General features: G+C 43.4%; 1 protein-coding gene across 4 annotated transcripts in view; it reads right to left on the minus strand.

Annotated features, from left to right (window-relative positions):
* The window catches only part of KLHL3 (kelch like family member 3), a 113,315-nt gene that overhangs the window by 36,954 nt on the left and 50,441 nt on the right, over positions 1-25,920 (minus strand). For 3 of the 4 annotated variants that reach the window (XM_077911801.1, XM_077911798.1, XM_077911800.1), the window contains exons 6-7: positions 17,330-17,439; positions 3,233-3,349 (exon numbers count right to left, since the gene is read on the minus strand). In XM_077911801.1, the coding sequence (XP_077767927.1) occupies positions 3,233-3,349; positions 17,330-17,439 (227 nt within the window). The remainder of the gene's footprint in view (positions 1-3,232; positions 3,350-17,329; positions 17,440-25,920) is intronic. The other variant, XM_077911799.1, reaches the window with a different exon arrangement.

The raw sequence follows: 25,920 nt of genomic DNA on the forward strand, positions 1-25,920 counted from the left end.
CTTGGACCCTATCTAAGCTGGAACTGTGGCTTCTTCACATACTCCAAAGCTATGGACCCAAGCAGATGCTCAGCAAATATAAGCCAAAAGATGTCATGAGCAAGACCAAGGGTGAAACCATGCTGGTGCTCTGATTCTCAAATCCTGTCCTTTGGCCTATGTCACATTGCTATGCGGTATATCTGTAAGGGGTAGTGTGGTCTTCGGAGGCCCCTTCACATTTTCTTTGCTGGAGTGTTTAGGAGCTAGCAGCAGAGATAGATTCCATTCAACAGCTAACAGAGATTGAATGTCTCATGGTTGGACAGCCCAGTGCTACACTCTGGGAAGAAAAAGATGAGCAAGACAAAGGTTCTGACCTTGAAGCACTCAAATCCAGTTAGAGGAGGAGAAGGGCCTCCCCATCTCAACTACCTTGGCCCTCAAGCTGGTTACGCACAAGGCATGATTGAGCCTCACCTGTAACTAGGAATGGAGATGTGGCCGGGCCATCACCTGCTGGGAAGACATTCAGTAGGAAAAGAAGGATTGGCATGACAGGGCCCCTGTCACCACTGGGCACCTCCTTCCCCAGAAGTGACGCCCAGGAATACTCCATTTTGGGGGAAGGTTTCCCCACTTGCCCCACCACCACTGATGGACTGACCCAGGTTGAGACAAATTATAAGCCTTTAGGTCAGTTAAAAAAATTAAAACAGGCGAGAGAGGCTCTCTTTCTTTTTTTTAAGATTTTATTTATTTGAGAAAGAGGGAGAGAGAGAGATAGAGCATGAACATGGGCAGGAGTAGAGGAGGAGAGAGAGAGAGACAAGCAGACTCTTCACTAAGCACAGAGCCTGATGCAGGGCTCCATCACATGACCCTGAGATCATGACCTGAGCCAAAACCAAGAGGCAGACACTCAACCAACTGAGCCACCCAAGCGCCCCAAGAAAGGATATCTTCAAAAACTTGGATGGAAGATGAAATGCATAAACAGCTACTTCTCCCAAAGAACGCGTTCAGCTTGAATGAAAATTTCCTCCAGGGAGTTAATACTTCACCATGTAAAGTTTCAAGTTGGGGTGATAAGAAAGTTTAAGAATGGATATAGTGATGGTTGTACAGCATGATGAATACAATTAGTACACTGAATGAACTGCAGACTTAAAAATGGTCAAAATGGTAAAGTTTATGTTATATATACATAATCACAACTTAAAAAATTTAAATATAGCCTATTACACACTTCTTCAATATTTCAAAATATTTAATAAAGCCTAATAAACATTAGTGGTTAAAAAACAAACAAAAACGCCTTCCCCAGAAATAAGTGCTGGTACAGGTCTGCCCAGGGCTTTCCCTGTGTCCTCAACCAAGATCAGCCACCCCTAGCAGGCTGTACTAGTTTGAAACTTCAAAGTTAAATAAGTGTTAATGAAACATCCTCTTCCAGAGATGTTCTGAAAAGAGCCCTTTGAAAAGAGGGGTAGAAGGGTCATGCCCACTACCTCTGACCTCCTTCTCCTCCAGATATAAACCCTACTTTGCCATAATAACTTAAGAACTAGTATCTTTAAGTTTCAGTTGTGGACACCTGATTGAGGTTATGACTAAGGGTCTCTAAGGCCTCTTTAGTTTTCCCCAGAAACCAGGTCCACAGATTGCCCTTCCTGTGGAGTGATGCTGTGCTGGAGGCCAGACGTCCGCCTCCACCTTTGGTCCATTTCCCACAGGACAGTAGGAGGTTTGATTCTGACACTGGGAGCTCAGGCCAGTTCAGTCCCTCTGCTTAGAGAACCTTTTCTACAGGAAGGAGACGCTGCCACTAGGGGGCAGTGGTACCATCCAAACCATAAAACGCCGGGCACAAAGAAGGGCTTGTAAGCCCTTGCCCCAGCACCTGAGAATAGGACTGGACTGAGGCTCAGAGGTTCAGGGATCATCTCATTGGTCCATTAGACTTATGGTCAACAGGGTCACAAGCCGATGATTTTACAAGTGTTTGTGAGGATACAATGTTCTCCCGCTACTCCCAATAGTATCCATGATTGTCAAGACGGTAGTAGTATCAGCCAGCATTCGCTCACAGTGTTGCAGCCTTTATATAGATTATCTCATTCTACACCCAAACAATCCTATAAGAGCAGGTGCTGTTTTTACGAGATGAGAAGACAGAGGTTGAGAAAGGTTGAACACTTGCCCAGTGTTAGATGGCTGGGAAGTGACAGAGCTAGGCCACTGGGTTGCTGAACCATCTCTCTTCTTCTCACCTCACACCTTCCATTCCTTTCAGAAACTTCTTGGAAATAGATGAGTATTGGCCTGCTGCCTTGCTGTTTTGTTTTGTTCCTATATTTAAGTTTTGCCCTCTGCCTACTTAGAAGAGTATCTACAGCCAATGGATAAACAGACAGTATTAAAGGTGACAGCCTGCTTAGTGGAAGGCAGGTGCTTCAGGGTCAACAGACTTGAATTTGAATCCTGACACTGCCTTCTACTGCCAAATAATCCTCCGCCTCCATAAACCCCAAGGCCTAGACTTGTAAAAAGAGGGTTGTCTTTGCTTCAGAGAGTTGTAATAAGGATTAAATATGTGGCATCACACTAGCACCCCGTAATTCTTAACTTTTCTTTACTTCCTCAGAGGAAGCAATATGTATGCTAGGCACCTGTGAGGAGCTGGTTTTTACCTAATCCTGAATAGAGCTCTAAGTTGGTTAGCACAAAGGTAAAGAGAACACAGAAACATGGAAATGACTTATTCTTGCTTAGCTCCCCTACAGTAAAAGTGGCTAACTTCCAGTGAGCATCTAATATGCGCAGCTCCATGCTAAACATCTGTCTTGCATATTTACAACTCCTTTGGTCCTCACAACAATCCTGACGGGGCTCTACTATCATATTTCTTCTATCAAAGAAGAAACTAAGACTTGAAGAAGTTAAATAAAAACTCAAAGCTAACAAGTAGTGGAGTAGGAACTAAACCCTAAGTGTCTTATTCTCAAACCTCACATTACCATCTAATAGAACATTGTATGTCAACTATACTTTAATAATAAAAATGTAAAAATATAAAAATAAAAACCCTTACACTACCATGCTTCACACTTAAGCCACTGGGTTGGTGCCCTCAACTCATGCAAAAGACCCATAAAACTCCTCAACTACCCCATACAACCAGGGCTGCCTGCTGCTATTCCCAGAGGCCTGGGGGAGCAGGAAAGCAATTTGTTCTTCATACAGCACTCACCTGGACCAGGTAATCCCTAGGTAAGAGAGGGAGACGAACATGTTCCATCAGTTTTGCCATGTGTTCTAAACGGGTTTCTTTCTCATAATTGATCCATGAAATCACAGCTTCAAATACCTATAAAGAAAATCAACACAGGTAACTGTAGCAGAGATAAGAGCTTTCAAAGAGTTTCCTCAGCCTGAAAAAAAATGTCCAACGTCCAAATCATTCACGAAGGTGGTTAACCTAAGATTCAATAGTTACAATTAAAAAAATGGAAAGATTTTGTCTGTTAGCAGACATCAGAGTAATAGATCACAGACACACACATACACACAGGTTATAATAAACCTGCTACCCCAAATAGAGACTCACCGAGGTTCACTGCAAAATAAAAATCAGGTCTCATGGTTATTTAAAGATAGAAATACAGAACAGGAACTCTGAATCAAATTTTATAAAGACTGCTCAGGAAGACCAGAAGCCTTGGGGGGGGGAAGGCTACCATGCTCCTCACGTAAATCCCTCTCCTTGTTTATCTCCTAAGTGCAGTTAGTGCAGAATCAAGACAATAATATCATCTGCCAAAAGCTGGCTGTAAAATGGTGAGTGTGTCAACAAATGACAGAGAGTTTCCTGTCAAAAATTTCTCCTTGGTTTAACCTCTCCCTTGAGGAGAGATTTCATTTGTCTACAAATGAAAATCAGGCTCGGAACCAAGAAGGAGGCTCTCTGGTTTGGATGTGCACCATGCTCAAGAAGAAGTCCAAAATCACACTCTACATGCTACCATATTCACATAGACAGACAAAATCCAATGTTGATAAGGCTGCAGGGATACCAGCACTAGTTCTGGAAATTTAATTAACACAGATCTTTAAGAGGGGAGGGAAGAATCTGCCAATATCAATCAAGTATTTCAACGTGCATACTCTTTGAGAAATATCACTTCTAGGACCTAGTCTACAAAAAATACTCACAAAAGTGCTGTTCACAAAAGAATATGTGTTCCAGGATGTTTGCTGCAGCATTTTGGTAACAAAATAAAAAGGAAGCAACTTAAAGCTCAATAAAGGAGAAATTATTTAACTAGTATACATAGTACGGGATATTTTCAACTGGCAAAAATAATAAAATGCCTTCTTGTGCCAGAACCCAAAAAAGTGCTCAAAGATTAAGATGCACACATCAAATGGATACAGAGCCAACAAATGGGGCTTTCATTGCCAATATTTGGGACAAAACATCAAAGAGAACAAGAAAGAAATCAGATTAGTCTTGGTGAAGTGGGATGGGGAATGACTGGGAAGGCGCCAAAGGGAACTTTTTGGGGGAATGGATATGTTCTATATCTGGACAGGGTGGGATTTACATGTACATATGCATTTGTGAAAACTAATTAGGCTGTATGCGTAGTATCTGTACATTTCACTGTGCATAAGTCATAACTCAATTTAAAACATTCTCAGAAAAAAGAAAACATTCTCAGAAAAAAGAAAACATTCTCAGAGAAAAGAAAAACATAGTAATGGATCATAATACAATGAACAAAAAAGAACCCATGAATCCATAAGGATACTTTTAAAAGTGTGGGAAGGTTGGGGCTCCTGGTGGCTCAGTGGGTTAAGCATTTGCCTTTGGCTCAGGTCATGACCCCAGGGTCCTGGGATCGAGCCCCAGGTCGGGCTCCCTGCTCAGCGGGGAGTCTGCTTCTCCTTCTCCCTTTGTGTGTGCTCTCTCTCTCTCTCAAATAAATAATAAATAAAATCTTAAAAAAATAAATGTGGGAAGGGATCTTCTTCACAGACCAAATGCCAACCAATAAAAGTAGAAAGAATGACAGAAAAACATCATTTTGCAACCATCAATATAATAACTGATTGAACAAAGTTCACCAGTATATGCTCAAATCACTGCGTGAAAAATTGTTGGGGAACAAGATACAGTTTTCAAAGCATCACCTCTCAGATTACTTATGAAATACATGGCAGGGGAGTGGGCAGCCTCTAAATGGGAAAATCTGACAGATATCACTGAACAAGTGACCTAAGTTAGCACCACCAATAACAGGACAAACTTATCTTCCTGACTGTGACATAATGGGAAGGACACAGCATCCTCTAGTTTCTTCCTAAAATGTTTCACTTGAATCTTACAGTGAGGAAACAGACAACTCCATGTTTGGAACATTCTGTAAGACAGCTGGCCTGAATTCTCCAAAACCACTAATATTATAAAAAGAAAGAAAGAAAAAGACAGAGAGTTTTAGATTAAGGGGATTTAGAGACATGGGAACTGAATGCAATGCGTGATCCTTGATTGAATCGTGGATTTAAAAGAAATAGCCATAAAGGACTCTTTTGAGACTGTCAGAAAATTTGAATGCTATGTATTAGCTCATATCATTGTATTAGTGTTAAATTTCTTTGGTGTGATCATGGTTTTATGGTTTTAAAAGATAATTTCCTTGTTCTTAGGAGGTACATACTCAAATGCTAGGGGTGAAATGTTATGATGTCTGCAACTTACTGTCAAATGGCTCAGCAAAATAAAAGATTAAATATGTAAAGAGAGAAAATAAGACAAATGAAGCAAAATGTTAACTGGTCAATCTAGGTTAAGAGCATATGAATGTGCATGCCTTCAAGCTTTAATATAGGTTTGAGATTTTTCAAAATGAACAGCAGAGGGGAGAGGAAAAGAAATTTTAAGGGAAAAGGATAAATATGACAACTAAATTTACAATATGGCATAAAGTTGAAAACTCCCAGGGGTAGAAAAAATCTCTAATTTTTCTAACCCTGCATATATTTTTGTGTGTATCGATATGTTAATAATGCTTTCGCCCTTATTTCCTAAATATAAACTTAAGTCAGGCTGGGTATACTCAAAACAGGCAAAGAATCAATCAGAAAGGGAAGGGAGGAGAAATGAATGGAATGGAAGAGAGAGGAGCAGCCTCTGTGTATAGTTTGTAAAAAAAAGTTTGTATAGTTTGTTAAAAAATCTCAGCTCTGTAAAAAATAACCCCTATGTACACAAATATAAACATACACACACCATAGAAATCCTCCTTCTCCAGTCCATTTTTTAAGATTATTTGCTCTCACAGAGCTTTATCCCTCACCCTCACAGCACTTGGTTTGCGAGTGACTATGTGCTGCTCCAAGTAGATGTCCACATCCCTAAGAACAGGGCCTTGTCTTACTTAATAGCAAATAATACATACTCTAATATTTTTTGAATGAACGAATGGACCACACGAGTTCAGAATAAGCAATGCAAGGAGGCAGTGGAAGCTGTCCAGGCTGGAGCAAGGAGCAGAGCTGGGGGGGAAGAGGACTGATATCAGAGGCCAAAGGAAACTGGAGACCATGCTGGATTTGCTGGTGAGCAACCACAGTCCCATCCTGCCTCGACACGTGGTTATCCAACAGTCTTCTGCTCCTCATTACACTGCGAGCTCTGGCAAGGTCAGAAGTGTCCCTCCTCAATACACAACCCCCACTGCCCAGCACAATGCCGGACACAGAGCAGGTGGCCAGCTGACAAAGCTCTGCTCAAGGATGAACCACGAAGTCCTTGAGGAGGTGGGATTTCCTGACAATGCCCTTTCCCGTCAACCAGCTTGGTCTTCATTATAAAAGCTAAAAAGCAAGCCGAGTCTAATGAAGTCGATATTTAACTTATCTTTATTTTTGGCGTGACTTGTCTGACTGGTTCCATTTAGTTGCACTGTTTACCTACTGGGCTGTGAAAGCCACAGCACTCAGCAACAACGGTGACCTTCTGGGTAGCTAGAGCAAGCCATGTGTTTTTCTCATTGAGACTCCATGTTAAGAAAATAAACAAGCAAATAAACTTTCAACTAGCTTTGGTGTTTAAATGTGCCTAAAATCATTCCCACAGCCCCTCCTGTTAAGGGACCAGCCAATGCAAGGGGGCAACGAGTAGTAATAGCAGGAGCCGGTATTTATCGTGTGCCAGGCCCTGCACCACCCTTTGTGGACACTGTCGCCCTGGACTCCTGTGAGAGCCCAATGAACAGATACTCGTAACCCTTGTTAAGTGCCTCGCCCAAGCCCAGGGCCACAAAGCAGCAGAGCTGGGGTTCACACAGACTCCAGGGCCAGCACTCGTGCTCTTATCCACTGTTCTCAGCCGCCTGTTACAGGCCCACAGCAGCGGCTGGTAGACTACAGCCCACAGGCCACATTCAGCCTGCCACCTGTTTTCATAAATAAAATTTTACTGGAACACAGCCATACTCACTCGTTTATACATACTGTCTGTGGCTTTCACACTGCAACAGCACAGTTGAATTGAGACTCTATGGCCCAGAAAGCCTAAAATATTTATTATCTGGTGTTTTATAGGAAGAGGGTCTCAACTCCTAGTCTATGAAATCTAAGCAGAAGCCCTGTAGCTTCAATCACAGGACAGCGTGATGTGTACTCAGATGAAAACACTTTTTATGGATCCCACGATGAAATCAGCTGCCACAAGGCATGCTTAGGGTTTTACTTTTAAACAAAGAAAAAAGCATAACTTCCTTACTGCTTCATATTCCAAAGCCAATCTCTTGAGGGCTACAAGGTTGCTAGGTGGAAAAAGGATAGAGAAAATCGAATTTCATAGTTCTTGGCTCCCCATGCTTCCGATGTAAGCACAAGCCTTAGCCAGAACACCAGATGAAGGTGAACCCCCTACACCACCTCTCTGGTGAGGCAGGCAGCCAGGCACACTGTACCTGGACCTGTGAATAGAATGGGGAGCACTGGGGCATTGGCAACTGCTTTCAAAATGTGTTCTGAAAATCAAGAAGGGGACTTCGGTTAAAAATAGGCAGGGCAGTGACATGGCAAGGGAAAAGGTCCAGTTGAGGATGATTCAGAGCAAAGCACAGGATGGAGGAAAAGAAGCCAATTTTGACAAGATCAGGGAAAAAAACTAGTTTTTTTTCCAAAACATGGACTTAATTTGTTAAAGATTTGAGAAATGCTGATTTTAAGAACAGCAGACACTGTACTATGCATTTTACATGCATGATGCCATTTAACTCACCCAAAAATCCTGTGAAATACATATCATTGTTCACATTTTATAGATGTGAAACAATCTCAGAGAGCTTACTATCCAAGGTCATACTGCCAGGAAGTAGTGGATCTGGGATGTGAACCCACCTCTAACTCCAAAACCCAAGTTCTAACATTGTGCAATATTACATCTCAGAGGCACAATAAGCTGGAAAACCTGGGCAGCCCAATGACTTGGGAAACTACATTCCAACAACCATAATCATAATTAAACACACACACACACACACACACACACACACATGTGCTCTTAGGACATTCCCCTGCTAGATACTCTTCCTTCTCAGGGATTGAGCCAATAGCATCCAAGCATTCACTGCCAGGATTTTTTTTTTAAGATTTTATTTATTCATGAGAAACACAGAGAGAGAGAGAGGCAGAGACACAGGCAGAGGGAGACTCCATGCAGGGAACCCAATGTGGGACTCGATTCCAGGTCTCCAGGATCAGGCCCTGGGCCGAAGGTGGTGCTAAACTGCTGAGCCACCAGGGCTGCCCACTGCCAGGATTTTCAATCAAGAAGACAGCACTACTAGAAAAGAATGCTTGTCATTTCTTAAACTGAAGCTTAGCAGGACTTTTGTGAATCATACTCCTGCTTTCTGTCCTATGCCCACACAAGGGACTGTTGGGAACAGTGAGGTACTGGATGGAGCTGGAGCTCATTGTGCAAGTTCCTTCCCATCTTGGTGTTTAGTGACATTACACTGGTAGTTTGAAATCAGCCTTGATGGAAGTATTTACACCATGGAAATTAGCAAATGAATCAGCAAACAAATCAGGGCTTTCAGAAGTTTTTTTGCAGAGCCAGTTGTTAAATATTTACTAGCATAACACTGGCTGGGAGATTTCCTGGTCTGAAGGCTCCCCCGACTATAGAAAACCTACTCAGCTGCACTCATCTTTCTGACAGTCCCATCATCCTAAGATTTTATAGGGCACTTAACAGCTCCTTTGTGTAGTTGCTTCATCTCAGACTCACAAGAGCCCTGGGAAGCAGCCAGAGTCACTCATATAAGAGAAAAGCAAGGCAGACAGTGGGGAAATGGTCTGCCCAAACATTATGCAGCTAATTGGTAATAGAGCTGAAACGAGAACCACTGGCTTTCATTCCACTCTATGTCCGTAACACATTTCATTCATAGTTTGTAACTCTATATTTATTTCTGTACATATTTGATAAAACCTATTTATTTCTGTATATTTTTAATAAAATCTATCTCCCTCATGTGACTTTAAGTTCCACAAAGGCAGGGATCTTATGTTGATCTGTTCACCAATGTCTCTCATGTGAATAACATGCTATCAGCCACATAGTACTCAATAAATATATACTGAGAAAATGAATAAGTTAGTCAAAGTGAGAATGATTGAGTGTATGGTTCTCCTCCTAGGACAGCATATTGCCAAATATGTGACTTCATATAAACAACAAAAGTGATGACAAAACTAAAACGGTGGTATTGCCTTGCTGGGAATTGTTCAGCCTTCCGCTGCTGCCTATGTAGGATAAAGACACCCAGTCTGATTCTGTGAAGGAGAAGGACTGAAGCACCATGGTTTGAGAGGAATGCCTGCAAGCTGAAAGACTATTTCAAGGCACTAATCCTACAAATGAATGGAGTGTGACACAGGGATTGAGAATGCCTTGCAGTCAATATGGCAGATGGAGCAGAGTTGGAAGGAATCTTCCCCTACAGCTCCAAACACGTAAAAAGTGACATATTAGCAAAAAATAAAGCTTTGAGTCGTAGTAAAAAGAAAGAGGGAAGTGCCTGGGTGCTTTAAATGAGAAGGAAAGCAAGTCTGACAGCTGAATGGAAGCTAAGGCCATTACTAGGTAGAATGGCGTCTGGATCAGGAAGCTGGTGTCTTATCAGGGAGAATGTCTATGCCACAGGCTCCCCGTGGACAGCATTATTCACCTGCCGTCCCATATACTGGGACTAGACAAACTCCATCCATCTGCGAGGGAAAGGCAGGGGAGGGGAGCTCACCATCTCCTGGAGGCAGGGAAGTTAAAAACCATATCTTCATGAAATCAGAACCCCAGGCTCACACCACATACAGATCTGGGTTCTGATGTGACATTATCCAGATAGCGCAGAGGATACTCAAGACAAAAAGGAATATAGAAACAGTTTCTAAACCAGTAAACCTGCCCTAGAGTGCCCTAGGGCACTTCCACAGCCCAGGGCAACCCAGACTCCCATGGACAAAACATCTTCTTAAGATGGTCTCATAATCAAAAATTATATATCACTAATGGAAAGAACTGCAAAAAAAGGAAAATCAACAGGTAAAATAAATGATAGAATATTTAGGGCAACCAAAGAAAATCAGCCTCCATCATGTGGTCCTCAGAATATCAGGGGCAGCAGACATTCTATAGTAAAAGAGGTTCTGGGAGTAAATAAGCCTGGAGCATGTATCATACATACATACCCCCACATCTCCTTGAGCCATTTATAAAGCTCATTAACATATAAAAGCTCTGACGACCTTCAGTTTCTTAACCTGGTTCCCATGTTTAGCCACTGTCTCCTAAATGTGTCGGACTTGAGAGTATCTCATAAACACTGAAGCTTTATGGCACACAGTGGAGTAAATACTGACCTACAGAAAAAAAAAGTCCTCACCCCCCAACCTATTCCATTTCCAGCCTCTTCTCCCACCACCCCTACCAAAGACCCTGGGCTCTCATCACATTGCTTACCACTCCCCCAAGTAAAATAAGGTATTCCAAACTTCTACGTCTATAGTCCTATGATCCCTTCAACCATGATGGCTTTCCAAAATCCTCTTATTCTCTGATTTTTAGCTCAAATATTCCCTTTTTTTATGAGGTCTTCCCCACCTAACAATAAAATACTCGAGAGTGCTTTCCTTGAACTTTGACTACAGGCAACTACTTCTCTCAGCCACATAAGGATATGCTTTGTATCCAGACTGCGAGCTCTTAATGGTCCTGAGTGTCACTCACTTCCGTCTCCCCGTCAGGGTGTGCGCATGTGTTCATAGAGAGCAGGGGCCTGGCAGGCAGATGCAGTTAGCTTCATATTACAAAGCTATTTATTGTCAAAGCACATTAGTTTCCTCCTCTGCAAAATGGGGACAATAATCTCTGACTTGGGACTTTGTGTAGAAAGAGAAATGATCTGCCGAATAGCATGCTGGGCAAAAGAAATCACATGCAAAGCATACACAGCCCAGCATTTCATTTATGTAAGGTTAAAAAGCTGGCAAAACTAATCCATGAGAAGTTAGAATGGGTAGTTATGCTTCTTGGGGTGGGAGGCAGTGATGGGAAAAGGGTTCTATTTCTTGATGTATGTGCTAGGTAGGAGGGTATTTCACTTTGCAGAAAGTTGACCTGCACACTTTTTATTTGTTCATGTCCCTGTGAACTTACTTCAATACAAATGTCACTTTGGGGGGGGAAAATGATGTGTGAAATGTACTGGAGAATGGTGGCCAATCAAGGGAGATTTTTGGTCATAGTGCTGTGCTATTCTGCTCCTAGATGCTTACCGAATTGCACTTTCCAAAGGAGGATAGTAAAAGGAGTAATGCTGTGACCAGGGACCAGGCCAGATGGCTGTTTGCAAGCTGAAAAGCTGGCAACTCTGACTACTAACCTCATAGTAAGGTGGGGCTTCCAACAGCTCAGGCAAGGCAGCAGGATGCACCTGCTCAATCACTGGATGATACCTGGGCAGCAAGCACTCAAATCTAAACCAGTAGCCAAGGAGCTCCAGCCAGCATCCTCCACCTATCACTGGCTGGAAAGGCTAAGAGTTCAGACAGGAGGGCATGCAATATCAATGATTCTGGGAGACAAGGACCCAATCCCTTTCAGAAGATACCAGTATTTGGCTTCTAATTACAGGCTTAGGAGGCAACAGCACATTAAATATGTAATCTTACAGAAAGTAAGCGGTAGTGCTCATTATAACACACACCTGACACTATAATTTTTTAAGAGACCTAACCAATGTCTTCCTGACCTGTATCTAAACTGTGGGCCATTTCCCCATTACTACTCACTCTGAAAACTTCAACAGTGTTTCAAAAGAAGGGCACAGAATTCTTGAGTAGTAGAAACATAAATACCAGCTAAGAAAGCAAAGATTCAGAAGTCTATTAACCAGCAATTCAGTGGCAAACCTGCACTACAACTTGAGAGTCATCACTCTTCTCCTTAGAGTGGGTCTGTCCTGGAGGGTTGCTTAGTCTGCCCACTCCTGGGTCACAGAAGCTGTCCATGGTGAGAGCCAAACTCTGGGTCTCAAAGATGAACACACTAAACAGACAATCTGCTCACAGGCAGAGCTGTGACCCAAGACACCTCCTCTGTGGAAGAAACAGGAGAATGTGAAGGGCTTACTCTGGTGTGCCTCTGCTCTACCATTGGGAAGGGGAGATGGTCAGGGGTCATAGTGGGGAGGGGTCCTACCCAAAGGACTCATGATTCTGTAACTCCTCCCAGGTCCTTTTGTCCTCCTTCAAATAACAGGAATTTTAAAACTGAAACTACACAAAGGAAAAACAGGAGAGAAAATGGCAGGGATCCATGTCTCCTCTGACCTCTAGTTCCCACTTTTGTCCTTATTCTCTGGAAAAATGTGAAAATTTATTCCCATAACCTCAGCTGGCTATGGACAGCGTCCAGCACCAGGCTGCCCATTCACTCCCTCAGGGCATATCTGTTCAGCACCCTCCACAGAACCACTAGGGACTTTGTGTCAGGGACTGTGCATGACACAAAGATGGTGAAGGCACCCTCGTAGTCCTTAAAGAGCTTGCGGCTAGTGGAGAACATAAGGCCTGGGCAATGGCAAGTGGTGTTGGAGGAAGATCAGTATCTGAGCCCTGGGAGAAGTCCAGATGGGGCCAAGAGGGCTGAGAACGTTGGGGAGCAAGAGGCTACTCCCAATTTGCCCGTGCTAGGCACCAGGCTGAGGTCACACAACCATCCAGACTAACTCAGGCTCTAGAAAATGCCTCATTTGTCCCCTTGAGAAATGCCCCCAGTCAACAGTGAGCAGTAGTAAGAATAGCAGAAGTATAGTGGCAGTAATAATAGCAGCAATAATCATATCCTACAGGAATGAACACTTCCTGGGGGCTAAGGACTTTTTACGTGTCATCTGATTTCATCCTCAGAACAACTCCATAAGATAGATATACTCTACTCTCATTATCCACCTTTTACATATGAGAAAACTAAGATGTAGAGAAGTTCTCTTATTCATTCAATAAATTGGTTTTTTTTAATGTGTCTACCATGAACCTGTTACCAATACCACTCTGACCATAAGTGACCATAAGACAGAAAAATCCATGACTGTATATGGTGCATACTTTCTAGTGTGAGACAGATAACTGGCCCAAAGTCACTCAGCCCAGTAAAGCAGTGGACACTATTGGAACTCAGCCACTCCACACACAGAACCTCTACTTTCAAACTCCTTGACAAGCAAACTGCCTGGGCCTAGCCACAGCCACAGCCACTTATAATCCTCATTACTAAAATACCATATTTCCTCCCTGTTAAGATGCTTGGCTTTTTCACATTTTAATATCTGAAATCTGGCTGCATTTTTTAATATATGTTGAAAGAAATCTGTGGGCTTTAGGAAATGAAGTCATAATGAAGCTGATTTGCTGTTCAAGTATGGATTTAGCTGAATATATATACGATTATTTGTGCAGTTTAGTTTTCTGCAGATTTTGTTTTTTGTATTTCATTTTGTTTTTAATGTAGGCTCCACACTCAGCGTGAAGCCCAATGAAGGGCTTGAACTCATGACCCTGAGATTGAAACCCAAGCTAAGATCAAGATCAAATGCTTAACTGACTGAGCCACCCAGGTGCCCCAGCAAATATTAACATTAAATGAAGTTCAATTTTGGCTTAAATTAAGATCCCTGATATTACTTCAAATATATTCCAATAAATTCACTACAATGCAATATTGAAAGAAAAGGCTATTGCACATACAAGAGATTGATTACCTGTTATGAAATATAACTAAGGGAAGTGGAAATCACCAAATCTCTTGGAACATATCACAGAATTTTCAAAGCCTAAAGAGCTAGCAGCCAAGCAACAAACATCTAATTGTGAAAAGCTTCCAGCAATTTGTAATCAATTAAGGGGAAATAAAACTAGAAATAGAAAACTCAGGCCAAACCCCACTGTTCTTTGATAAGCCTCAAAATTATACTGTCAATCTTAGCAGTGCCAGGCTGGCTCAGCTGGTAGAGCATGTGACTCTTGATCTTGGGGTTGTGAGTTAAAGCATGGGTTCAGAGGTTACTTAAAAATACAGCTTTAAAAAAAAGAAAACTATATACTGCCAATCTTAAAGGTATCAAAGGGATCAAGATCATCAGTAATCTACTTTATGGAAAGCACCACATAACTCTGAAGTTACAAATAATTTGAACGTGAAAAATACCTACATTCTAAACACCAATTACACATAGCAAGCAACTCCTGTGTAAGCATATGAATGAATGAGAGCCACTAAAGACCATGTCCTAAGCATGTAGATTTAATATCAGACTTCTTTGCTTATGGAAAGATGCAATAACTCCATGGCTTATTCTCCATTATCAGCAGCAAAACTGATACCATTTACCATTGTCAGTGGTGCCTCAAAACAGAGGAGTATGGTAATGACAATGACAGCTGCCATTTATTACCACCTGCTGAACACTACATTTGATTTTTCACACCCAGTATCTGTGATCCTCCTAACTCTATAAGGGAGGTACTCTTAGTATGCCCATATTACATGGAAGAAAATGAAGGATCAAAGAGACCAGTGACTTCTGAAAACCACGGAGCCAGTAAGCATTAAGTCCAGCATGGAAACAGGCCTTCCTGAGTTCAAAGCCCCAGTGGTTTCCAGAGCACAAAAACGCCTCTCCCTACTACTAACAACCTGCCTCCACCACCACCCTGACACAGCAAGCACAGATAAGCCCTCACCTGAAGAATGCTTACTATGATCTCAGAGTGGGATGGGCCAGCAGGAGTTAAAGGTAGCAGGGCTTCCCACCTCAACCCAAATACCCACAAAGTTGATGCAAATCATGCTGCTTATACAGCTTTTTACATTTCTTCAGACTATACCTGAGGACACACTCAAGCAGGGCCCAAACTGGCCAACAGTACCAACAACTGCAGGGTCAACCAACTAACTAGTTCATTCTTTCAAATTGTGCCAATTTGGTAGCACAATCCAGAGGAGACATTAAACAGGCTTGACAAGAAGTGAGCAAGTCTTTGCTGCTGAGGCCGGGAAAGGAAGGGGCCCATGGCCTAGCCAGAGGCATTCTTTATCCCGTAGGTGATATCTCACATCAGTTAATGGAAGAAGGAGGCTCTTTGGGCCTAAGGGACAATCCAGCTTGTTGGGCCAGTCACCTTCTGGAAATCCCTCTGAATTCTTGGGGCAGCCCATGATTCCAATCAACAACTGCTTTACTTCTTCTTTTTTTTTTTTTTCAACTGCTTTACTTCTTGATCAAACTTTTGCAGGACGACAGGCAGGGGCTTGTGATTCCACCGTATTCTCTAGATATGTGGCTTTGGACACTCATCTCCAATGTAAGAATCTTCTCAAAGGCTTTTCCTTAAATATTTCCTCAGAAAAGGACTTCAAGCTTGTACACTATGAGTGGACTAAGACAATCGAAGAAGCACTTATTGAGCATCTCTGAGGATGCAGAGAATAACAAGATGTGGCTGCTACCAACAGGGAACTCTCAGTTGAATGGAGGAGGTAGAATGGGATCAAAACTAACTGCAATAGAAAGCAGAACAAGGTGATTTATCCTAGAACACAGAGGAGAAAGGAATAAATTCCAGATGCATGATCAATAAACAACTCAGCTAACACTGAATGAGCACCTTCTAAGTACCAGGTATGACACCAGGCATTTTACACACTTTATCCCATTTAACTGTATCCCACAACTACCCTGTGGAATATGCCCTATTACTATCCTCACCTTATACATGAGGGAACAGATGAAGAAGCAATCTATCTCACCCAAGGTCACCAACTAATTTGTAAATACTAGAGATGAGATTTGGACCCTACTGGCCAACACCAAAGTTTTTGTTATTTTTCAGCATAGTAGATGACATGTCTTGGAGTACAGAAGTTCTTCCTGGTAGAAGGGGAATAGGAACTGGTTTAGAATTCAACCAGGTGGAGCTGGAAGGGAAGGATAATCCAAGCAGGAATCAGCAAAAAGGAAGACCTAGAGGTAGGACAGATCAGCACTCACGGGTCGGCTAAAGCAGTGGGCAGAAGTCAAGCCAACAGCACCAAAGAAGTGGTATGTAGTCAGTGAGGTAGGGAACTAGGTATCAGGAGACCCAGTTCTAGTTTCGCCATGGCCACTCACTGTGTGACCTTCAGTAGATCCTATCACTCCTCCGGGCCTCAGTTTCCTCAACAGTAGAAGTTCCAATCCCCTATTAGAATAGATGTTCCCCAAAGGTCGGCTCTGGCTTAAATGCTCAACGATACTCACAAAAGGCCATGTGGGACAGTGGCTAAGACCAGGTGACAGGTAGACCATAGCTCTGCAGTGACCAGCTGAGTGACCTCAGACAAGCTAATTAACTCCTCCAAGTTACTTTTCCTCATCTGTAATGTGGGGACAAGAGCCATGCCTGCTTCTTCCAGAGCTGTGATGAAGGTTGATTAAAATGCAGAGAACAGGGCACTTAGCAGAGTCCTTGGCAAACTGTCAACATCCAGTTGATGGAGGCAGTTTTGTTGCCATCAGCAGCAGCAGCATTATTTCTTCCTAAAGAGTCCAGATAGCAAAGGTAGTGGTCATGGGCCAGAAGGCCTTTTTCTAATTATTTAAAAGGAGAAAAAATAAGCTTTTTTTTTCTGGTGAAAAAGAGAAACAGCCTCACTGAACCACAAATCCCTCTCATCTACCTCCCGTGTGAGAGGCTCCTGCTTCACCAAAGGGGCATGCCATACCTTTTCCTCTGAAGAAACGGTCAGCTTGTCACTGGATATCAAGCTGCACACCTGGTCCAGACTTAGGCTAAGAAATTCTTCCCCCAGCATCACCTCTGGAAAGTGCTGCTCTGCTCAAAAAAAAAAAAAAAAAAGGCTGAAGTTCAGAAAACAAAGTCACAACTCCTGCCCTTCTGTGGCCATGGTAATCGGTGAAGCTCACAATGAAGTCCTGGGGACTCTAGGGGTGGGCATGAGGAAAAAGGACAGAGAGGCAAAGAGAAAGCACATCCTGGTTGAAGGGAAACTAGCCTCTTAGTTTGGCAGCAAAGAAATCCCTCTGTGTGATCCTCCATCCTGAACATCGACAGAGATGAAAATGGGGCAGAGAGATGTGAGGTTATATTTTTTCCATGCTCCATGCAATTAATAATGGCATTGCAGAAAAGCCTCACTGGGACCTGCCTACTTAATTGAGCTCATTTCCCCTCAAGGCACAAGCTGGCAGATTTGCAGATGGTGCCCCCTGCAGCTCAGCCAAACAAAAGTGGGTCAGAACTGCTGTGTGGCTGGAAGTCTCTGGGGGTTCTGGTACTAAGTCAACATTTGAAGGCTGGCGGGAGGCATCATCCTTTTGGGTCCAAAGTCAAGCCTACCACGGTCTCTGATTCACAAAGAAGCCCAACTAAGCATGTGTCCAGGCACAGAAGCAACAGAGCTGGCCCCACGACAGCTAGCAATGGTCCATGACAGGCAGACCAGTGGAAACCATTAAGATGGAGGGCAACTGGGAGACACCTAGAATGAGACAAAACACACAGGCCAGATGTTCATGCAAGGGAAATTCCAAGTATAATCCCTACCCTGACATTTGCCCAGGCCACCATCCTGTGATGGTAGAGACAGTGAAAGGTCAGTAAAGGAGTGTACATTTCAGAAAGAGGGAAACTAGACTCAAATGCTGACTCTGCCATTTGCAAGTTGTGACCCTGAGGCAATGGCACCACCTCCCTAGGTCTCATTATCCACCTATGAAATAGAGCTACAATAGCTCCTCTTGCTTCACTCTCATGCTGTGATGGGCATTTTTGCAAGCTATGCCAAGGTACAGTGGCTCAGGAGGTGACAATTCCTGGTGCAGCAGGTTCTGGAGATCACAGGGTCCCGTGCCCCAGACCGGGCTCCTTCCTCAGGCCTCTCATGGCTCTGCCCCACTGCCCCCAGGAGCATCTATGTTCCTTGCCCTCCTTCCAGGCTATGGGTTCCCACTCTTCTTTCTTTGATGGCTCCTCTCTGGCCTTGTGTCTTTTTGGATAATTCTAGAGGCTTCACCTTCCAGTTCCCACTGTGGGCTACCGCCTAGTGGTCTGACCAGCCCCTCCGTGACCTGGGACATACCAGTTCGGCTGCACCTGCACAATGAAAAGGGAAGTCAGACCATACTCAGCTCTGCTCTCACATTCATTGGCTTCCTGAAAGCCAAACCAAGATTTAATCATTCCTTAAAAATACCATTTCAAACTTTATGTTGAAATAATTTCAAATCCAAAGAATTCTCATATACACCCTTCATCCAGAGCCTCCAAATGTTAGTGTTTTACTCTGAGATCCAGTTATAAAAAATCTTGTCCATCTTTCACTGGACCAAAAGGGCTCCCCACCTGCTCCCCACTGGCACAGTGAGATTACTGAGCTCACAATTAAGGCCTGTCCATCAAGAAGCTCAGGAATGTCTGGACATAGAAAAAAAATTTTAAAGGGAGATCCTTTATGAAGGGAGGCAAATGCCATAAAGTAATGCTAGTCTTGCTTCTCTGTACATCAAGAGGAAAAAGCCTTTAATTAAAGCTTTGATCTTAGGGTGTGCCTGGGTGGCTCAGTCCGTTAGGCATCTGCCTTCAGCTCAGGTCATGATCTCAGGGTCCTGGGACTGAGCCCTGCATCAGGCTCCCTGCTCAGTGAGGAATCTGCTTCTCCCTCTACCCCTCACCCTACTTGTGCTCTCTCACTCTCTCTCTCAAATAAATTAATTTTAAAAACCTTTTTTTTTAAAGTTAGATTTTAAGTTAGACTCTCAAAAGAGTTCCTTAATATTTAAGACTATACAATATTATTTTTAAATTATCCATTCCTAAAAATTTTTTTTTAGATTTTATTTATTTATTCATGAGAGAGAGAGAGGGGCAGAGACATAGGCAGAGGGAGAAGCACGCTCCCGGCAGGGAGCCTAATGTGGGACTCGATCCTGGGACTCCAGGATCATGCCCTGAGCCGAAGGCAGATACTCAGCCACTCAGCCACCCAGGTGTTTCCATTCCTAAAACTTTTTAAATAAAAGCAAGTGAACAATCTCCTTTGGGTGATGGGAATTCATTCTTGGCCTGGAAGCCCAAGAAAGCAACATGATTTTCCCTACATGCCCTTTGTGGTCCAAGAAGTCTTTGGACCAGAGACCTCCATCTGCTGGCAACAACAGAAATAGGGGAGAGGAAAAGCAGCCACCACAGCAAGACAAAATACAAGACATCAAGACTCTGCAGACCTGCCAACGCTGAGCTCAGCAGGAGAGCCAGGCAAAGCAGCACCAACACTCCTGTGGCCCAGAGCCACACACAGGCTTCCTGCTGTGTCTTTGGCTGACCAAAACCCTGACATTTGGAGGAGAGAAAAGAATGAAGGGAATAGGAGGAGTTAAGAAGTTAAAACCTGGGATATGAAAAGTACTTCCACAAAGCTCATAAAGCCGAAGGTAGATGGGCTAGGATTTTGCAAAGGAAGATGAAGCACAGTGATGTGTATTCTAGGTGGTTTGGTGAACAAACCAGAGATTCTCAAAGATCAATCGAGGTAGGAAACAGTCAACCCCCACAGTTCCCCATCTCCCCCACTTTGGGGCACCACAGAATTTGAATTTAGGTCCCTTCTTCCTGAAGTGGGCTGCTGCTGTGCCCATCTGGAACTTCCCACTGAAACCCTTCCAGAAATCCTTCCAGGAAACAGTAGCTGGTAAGGAGGGGGCAGCTGGGAGGGAGAGGGCAGCGGCTCCCCATGCAGGACTGGCACCCAGGGACCCAGGAGATTTGGAGAGAATGAGCAGGGAAACACAATGAAAGGCAGCAAAGAGGGAAACTCCTTCCCATCTCCTGCTATCTGAGGAGACAGAATTGAGTGCCCATGGCCTGGGGATCAACCCCCCTTTTCTGTTAGTGATGCTCAGAAATGACAAGATAGGAAAGCAAGCTAGGATGCTCTAGCCAACTTGATCTCCTGGGAAACATAGATTCCCCAGCAGACTTTGTATTCAAGTCAGCCCTCCTCCCAGCTGCTTCCCAGAAAGGAACACCTCTGCTCCCAGAAGATACTTCCCTGAGAATCTTCTAGCTTTAACACTTGTTTGTGGATTCTTTCTTTGCTTTGCTTTGCCATATTAAAGGAAAATACAGGGATGCCTGGGTGGCTCAGAGGCTGAGCGTCTGCCTTCGGCTCAGGGCATGATCCTGGGATCCAGGATTGAGTCCCACATCAGGCTCCCTGCATGGAGCCTGCTTCTCCCTCTGCCTGTGTCTCTGCCTCTGTGTGTGTGTGTGTGTGTGTGTGTGTGTGTATGTGTGATGAATAAATAAAATAAGATCTTTAAAAATAAATGAAAAATAAAGGAGAATACAATCAGGAGCCTTGGCTAAGTGTGAGGAGGTCTCTGGGTTTGAGCCCTAACTCCACCTCTTACGGTCACTTCTTTCCAGGCTTCGACTTCATCATCTATAAAATGGGACTGTAATAGCTGATGTAGGTCTCAAGGTTCTTTTGAAGCTCAGAGACGATAATATGTATACAGATGAGGCCATTTTGAGATCTTTAAGAAACTCTTTAGAAATGAAGGGTGACTATTACATCAGTCCATGTTCCTGCTTCACAAAGTCCAGTTCTGTGGGCAGCATTGTTCAACAGAGAAGCTTTTCCAGTGCATCAGAGATATGCCTTAGGACTGCAGGTCCTGTGGATAAAGCTGCGGACCCCAAAGGCTTTAGAGACCCACTTTAATTCCATCAACAAACTCTCCAGTGCTATATGATCCAATTTCTTATCTGTCAAATGGGGCTAAATAGTACCTATTTCATAAAGGTGTATGAGCATTAAATTAGCAAATACAAGTAACTCACATTTACTGAGATCACTGCAAGTGTTCAAGAACGTATGCATAATGTGCCAGATGCAGTGTTTCTTCAAAAATAAAGAAAGCAGAGTTGATGCCTACGAGGTTTTTAAGAGGGTAAGACAAGGCACCAATAACTCCAACTCCAAATCCACAGGGCCACAAGTGGGAGAGGCACTCCAGGTATAATTTACAGTATGGAAGCTGGAAAATTCAGGGACTGTCCAGGAAACAGCAACAGCCCAGTCTAGCTAGAGCCTAGGCTGTATCTTCACTCATCTAACATGTTTACTGAAAAAACTGTGCCAGGCTCCAGGAGATAACAATGGAGAGCCAAGCAGGCTAGATTGTGGGGGACAGGGAGCACAGTGTCTTCTCACCATGGGCTAACTCTTTAGAAACGAGCTCTCCAATAATAAATTCTAACTCTTCTGGTCTTTTTCCTTCATTTTCCTTAAAGAAGAATGAGAATGGGTGAGGGAAAGGGAGGAACAGTCACTTAGGCTTTTGGTTAAGAGTCATAATTAACCAGCCTTTACCATAAGTAATACACATGGCTTACGTTCCAAGTTTTGTATGTCTGTTCCTGTCTGTGTAGATGAGAGATTATGGAGGGAGGCAGGGGACACCAGATAACCTGATGTCCTTTCCCCATCAAGCAACACACACACATCTTCCCAAAGCTAAGAGGATGAGAACAGGCCTGCTCCAGGGGTGCAGCTGCATCTTTTCAAGGAAGCAGACCTGGAGAGAGCCGAGGGCATGTCCTCAGAGTAGCTCCCGTCGTGTGGGCATTCTACATGTACTGTGGCATGCACTTCTCCCCAAAACCTTGCTGAGGTATCAATATCCCCATTGTACAAATCAAGAAATGGAAGCTTTGAAAGCTATTTAGCCATGCGCTTAGGATCGCACACTTACAGCCGTAAGTGGTAGAGCCGGGATTTTAAATACCAAGGCTTTAGGATGACAACAAACATTCCTAGTCCCCAAGATGATGATAATTTGTCCTAACCATGCCATTGTAGTAAAATTCAATATAGGTGTCAGAGCACCCTAAGAATCATTCTTAGGGTTGCTATTGCAGAGAGACAAAGAAAAGAGGAATCTAAAAATCTTTCTTTAAAAACAAAACAAAGCTTTACAAGAGTATTGTTCTAAACACTCTGGCGCCAGTCCAGGGTTCAAATTTTAGACCTAACCTCTGAAATGAGATTTTTTTCCCTAATCTTTCTGCCCATCAGGCTAGATGAAGTGATATTCTTATGCTTCCAAAGAACTCAAAACAAAACAAAAAAATAATAAATTATCATAGCCCTAACCAGGTTGTTTTATCATGTGAGGTCTTTCTTTCCTACTGGGACCACAAATGCCAGGTGAGCAGGGTCTGCACCTTTTGTCTTGCTTGAAACTGAATTCTGTGTCCAGCACATCTGCATGTACTGCACGTCCCTGCCCATTCTTCAGGAGTGCCTAGGGCTTGGGCAATCTCCCAAGTTAATCCCAACCCATTCCTCCCTCTTGATGGGATGAAATAAACTAAGCCTCTAATCAAGTCATCTAAACTACAAGCCCAGAACAAATGGAAGTGAAAACCCATCTACGCCTTCTCTGACCTGCACAGAAGAAACGAACCCCATTATTCCAGAGCCAGCAGCCCCAGGGAATAGGAATGAGTAGTTCTGACTTGAACCACTGGTCACCACCGTCCCCACTCCCCACTACACCCACACTTGCCCAAGGAATGACTAGCTGACACAGGTGGACACACAAACAGGATCAAAACATTTTAGGAGGTAAAACAATCAAATGGAATTGCTTTACATCTCTCTGTCCCCTACTGCCCTATTTTTGGAGGGCAGAAGTAAGCTTTCCTGAATCAGGGTTTGGCTTTCAGGGCCCACCGTTTCCCTGCTCCAGGGAAAAGTCTCACAGAAAGTAAAAGAGCTCTACCTTGACCATTTCCCACAAAGGTCATGGCCACTAGCCCTTAGACTCTAAATATTACTACCTCTCCCCTCCCTGGGAATGGTGGAATATGAGCTCTCTTTCCCAGGTGACTTAATTCCCCCTTTCTAACACACATGCACACACACACACACACACACACATATACATACGCACACCCACACAAGGAACTACATCAAAACTGTGCAGTTCACAGTTATTGATTCAACACACGGAGTTCCCTGTTACCCAGAGAATAGAAGGATAAGGGAAGTTTCCTAAAAGAACCTTGTTCTCCAAAAACTAGCTACATCTTGCACTACTGCTTCATTTGCCACCTTTGAGTTAGAAGCAAAAAACTAGAGGGAGGCAGGAGTGAGGCAACCGCCCCAGACAGAGAAGCTGTACCAGCCTGGGTGGGTGTGAAAATAAGTAGTGGGCTCAGAGCACAAGCTCCGGTATCAGGCAACCTCACTGTGAATCCCAGTATTGCCACTCACGAACCATGTGATCTTGGGCAACTTACTAAAGCTTTCTGGCATTTCAATTTATTCATCTATAAGTCAGAAAAATAGTAACTACCTCTCACAGCCACGTGGTCAAAATGAAGTAATATCTATGGAATGTGTGCCATCATGCCCGGCACCTAGCACGCATTCCGAAATGGTAAGAACTCCTACAATCATCATTACTGTCATTGTCATCATTTCATGATGCCAAGTTGGAGGAAGCAATTTCACAAGATAACCCTCACTGAGTCAGAGGCTCATGTTTTTTAAATGATTTGTCAACATTTTTTTGCTGCCTTTAATTCAATCACTTCATTCCATGATCTCAAATGACTCAGTCAAAAGAAGGCTATTTCTCCCCATGAACACGTGAAATCCAATGACTTTTCCATCCCATGGCTAAAAGGTTTTCAGCTCAGCTTTGGCAGCCTGATGTAAACAACATGGCCAAAGAATTTTAACTGCCATTTCATTAATGGGGTCCCATTAACATCCCTCCCAACCAGCTCTGTTGATGGCCCAGTAAATGGCTGCTCAATTATCAAGCAACTGAGTCCCCATAAACCTCGGCCCTGGCCGATGAGGTTAAAGATTAAGCGGTTCTGGAAATAATAATGAGGTATAAGAAAGAGGCTGCACAGAAGGCCAGGGTCCCTTTCCCAGCCACTAGCTACCCAACAAATGGAGGCAAGGGTCTAAGCAGTCAGCTTCTAAACATGGGACAACCCTCCCTCACCTCAGAATAAAGTATCATACCAAAATCTAGGGGCATCACCTTGAGGGGGAACCTGGACTCAGAGGAAGCAAAGGGGACTGCCACAGCAGGAAGAGACAGAGCTGTTCCAAACAGGAAACCAAACAGGCAGCTGGGCGGAGAGAGGTGGTGCTCTCAGAGTTGTCCTGTGTCTACCCCTGAACGCCTTCACCAGAGGGCTGACAACTTAGCAGAAGGCAAGAGCTCACCCTAAAAAATTTTTTGAGAACAATTTGGCACTATCATTTTTTTAATGCACTCTCTTTGAGCTACTTTATGCGACTAAGATGATACTCCACAAATACAGTTGTACTACTGCTTACACACTTGCGTGTACTCCAAAACATGCATAAGTCTCACTCAAGCATTTTCTATAAAAGAAAAAATTGGTAACAACAATGTCCATCAATTGAAGACTAGTTAAATAAACTATATAGTTCCTCGATAAGATGCAGCAGAGAAAATGAATAAGATACAGCCATGCACAAGGGTCTGGAAAGAACTCCAGGATTTTATATTAAGAAAAGTACAATGAGTATAGAATGCTTCTATTTAGGTATGCTAAAAAGCATAATATATATATTCCCTAGGGTTACCCAAGATAGTCCCCTCCAGAGAGAAGGCCTGGGAGAAGGTTAACTTCGCATTTTATAACTTTATGTACCGTTTGAATTTTTTTTATTATGAGTATAAGTTGAATTTGACTGAAGAAATTGGTTTCAATAATAACGGTATGGCAATGTATCTGCTAACATGGAAGGGTATTAGGAATATATTGCAAGATTTTTCTAAGATTTTTTTTTAAAGATTTTATTTATTTATTCATGAGAGACACACAGAGAGAGGCAGAGACACAGGCAGAGGGAGAAGCAGGCTCCTCTCAGGAAGCCCGATGCAGAACTTGATCCCAGGACCCCGGGATCATGCCCTGAGCCGAAGGCAGATGCGCTCAACCACTGAGCCACCCAGGCATCCCAGACTTTCTTAAGATTTATTTATTTATTATTTGAGAGAGAGAGGGCATGGGGAAGGGGGGGAGAGGGAGAGGGAGAGAATCTCTAGCAGACTTCCCACTGAGCATGGAATCTGACACAGAGCTCCATCCCACAACCCTGAGATCATGACCTGAGCCAAAATCAAGAATCAGAAGCTTAACCGACTAAGCCACCCAGGTGCCCCATTTGAAGACCCCTACTTCTCACTTCCCCACCCAAAGATGACTAAACAAGCCAAGTCTAGCAGAGAATTG

Source organism: Canis aureus, chromosome 10 (genome assembly GCF_053574225.1).
Source record: "Canis aureus isolate CA01 chromosome 10, VMU_Caureus_v.1.0, whole genome shotgun sequence".
NCBI classification, from domain to species: domain Eukaryota; kingdom Metazoa; phylum Chordata; class Mammalia; order Carnivora; family Canidae; genus Canis; species Canis aureus.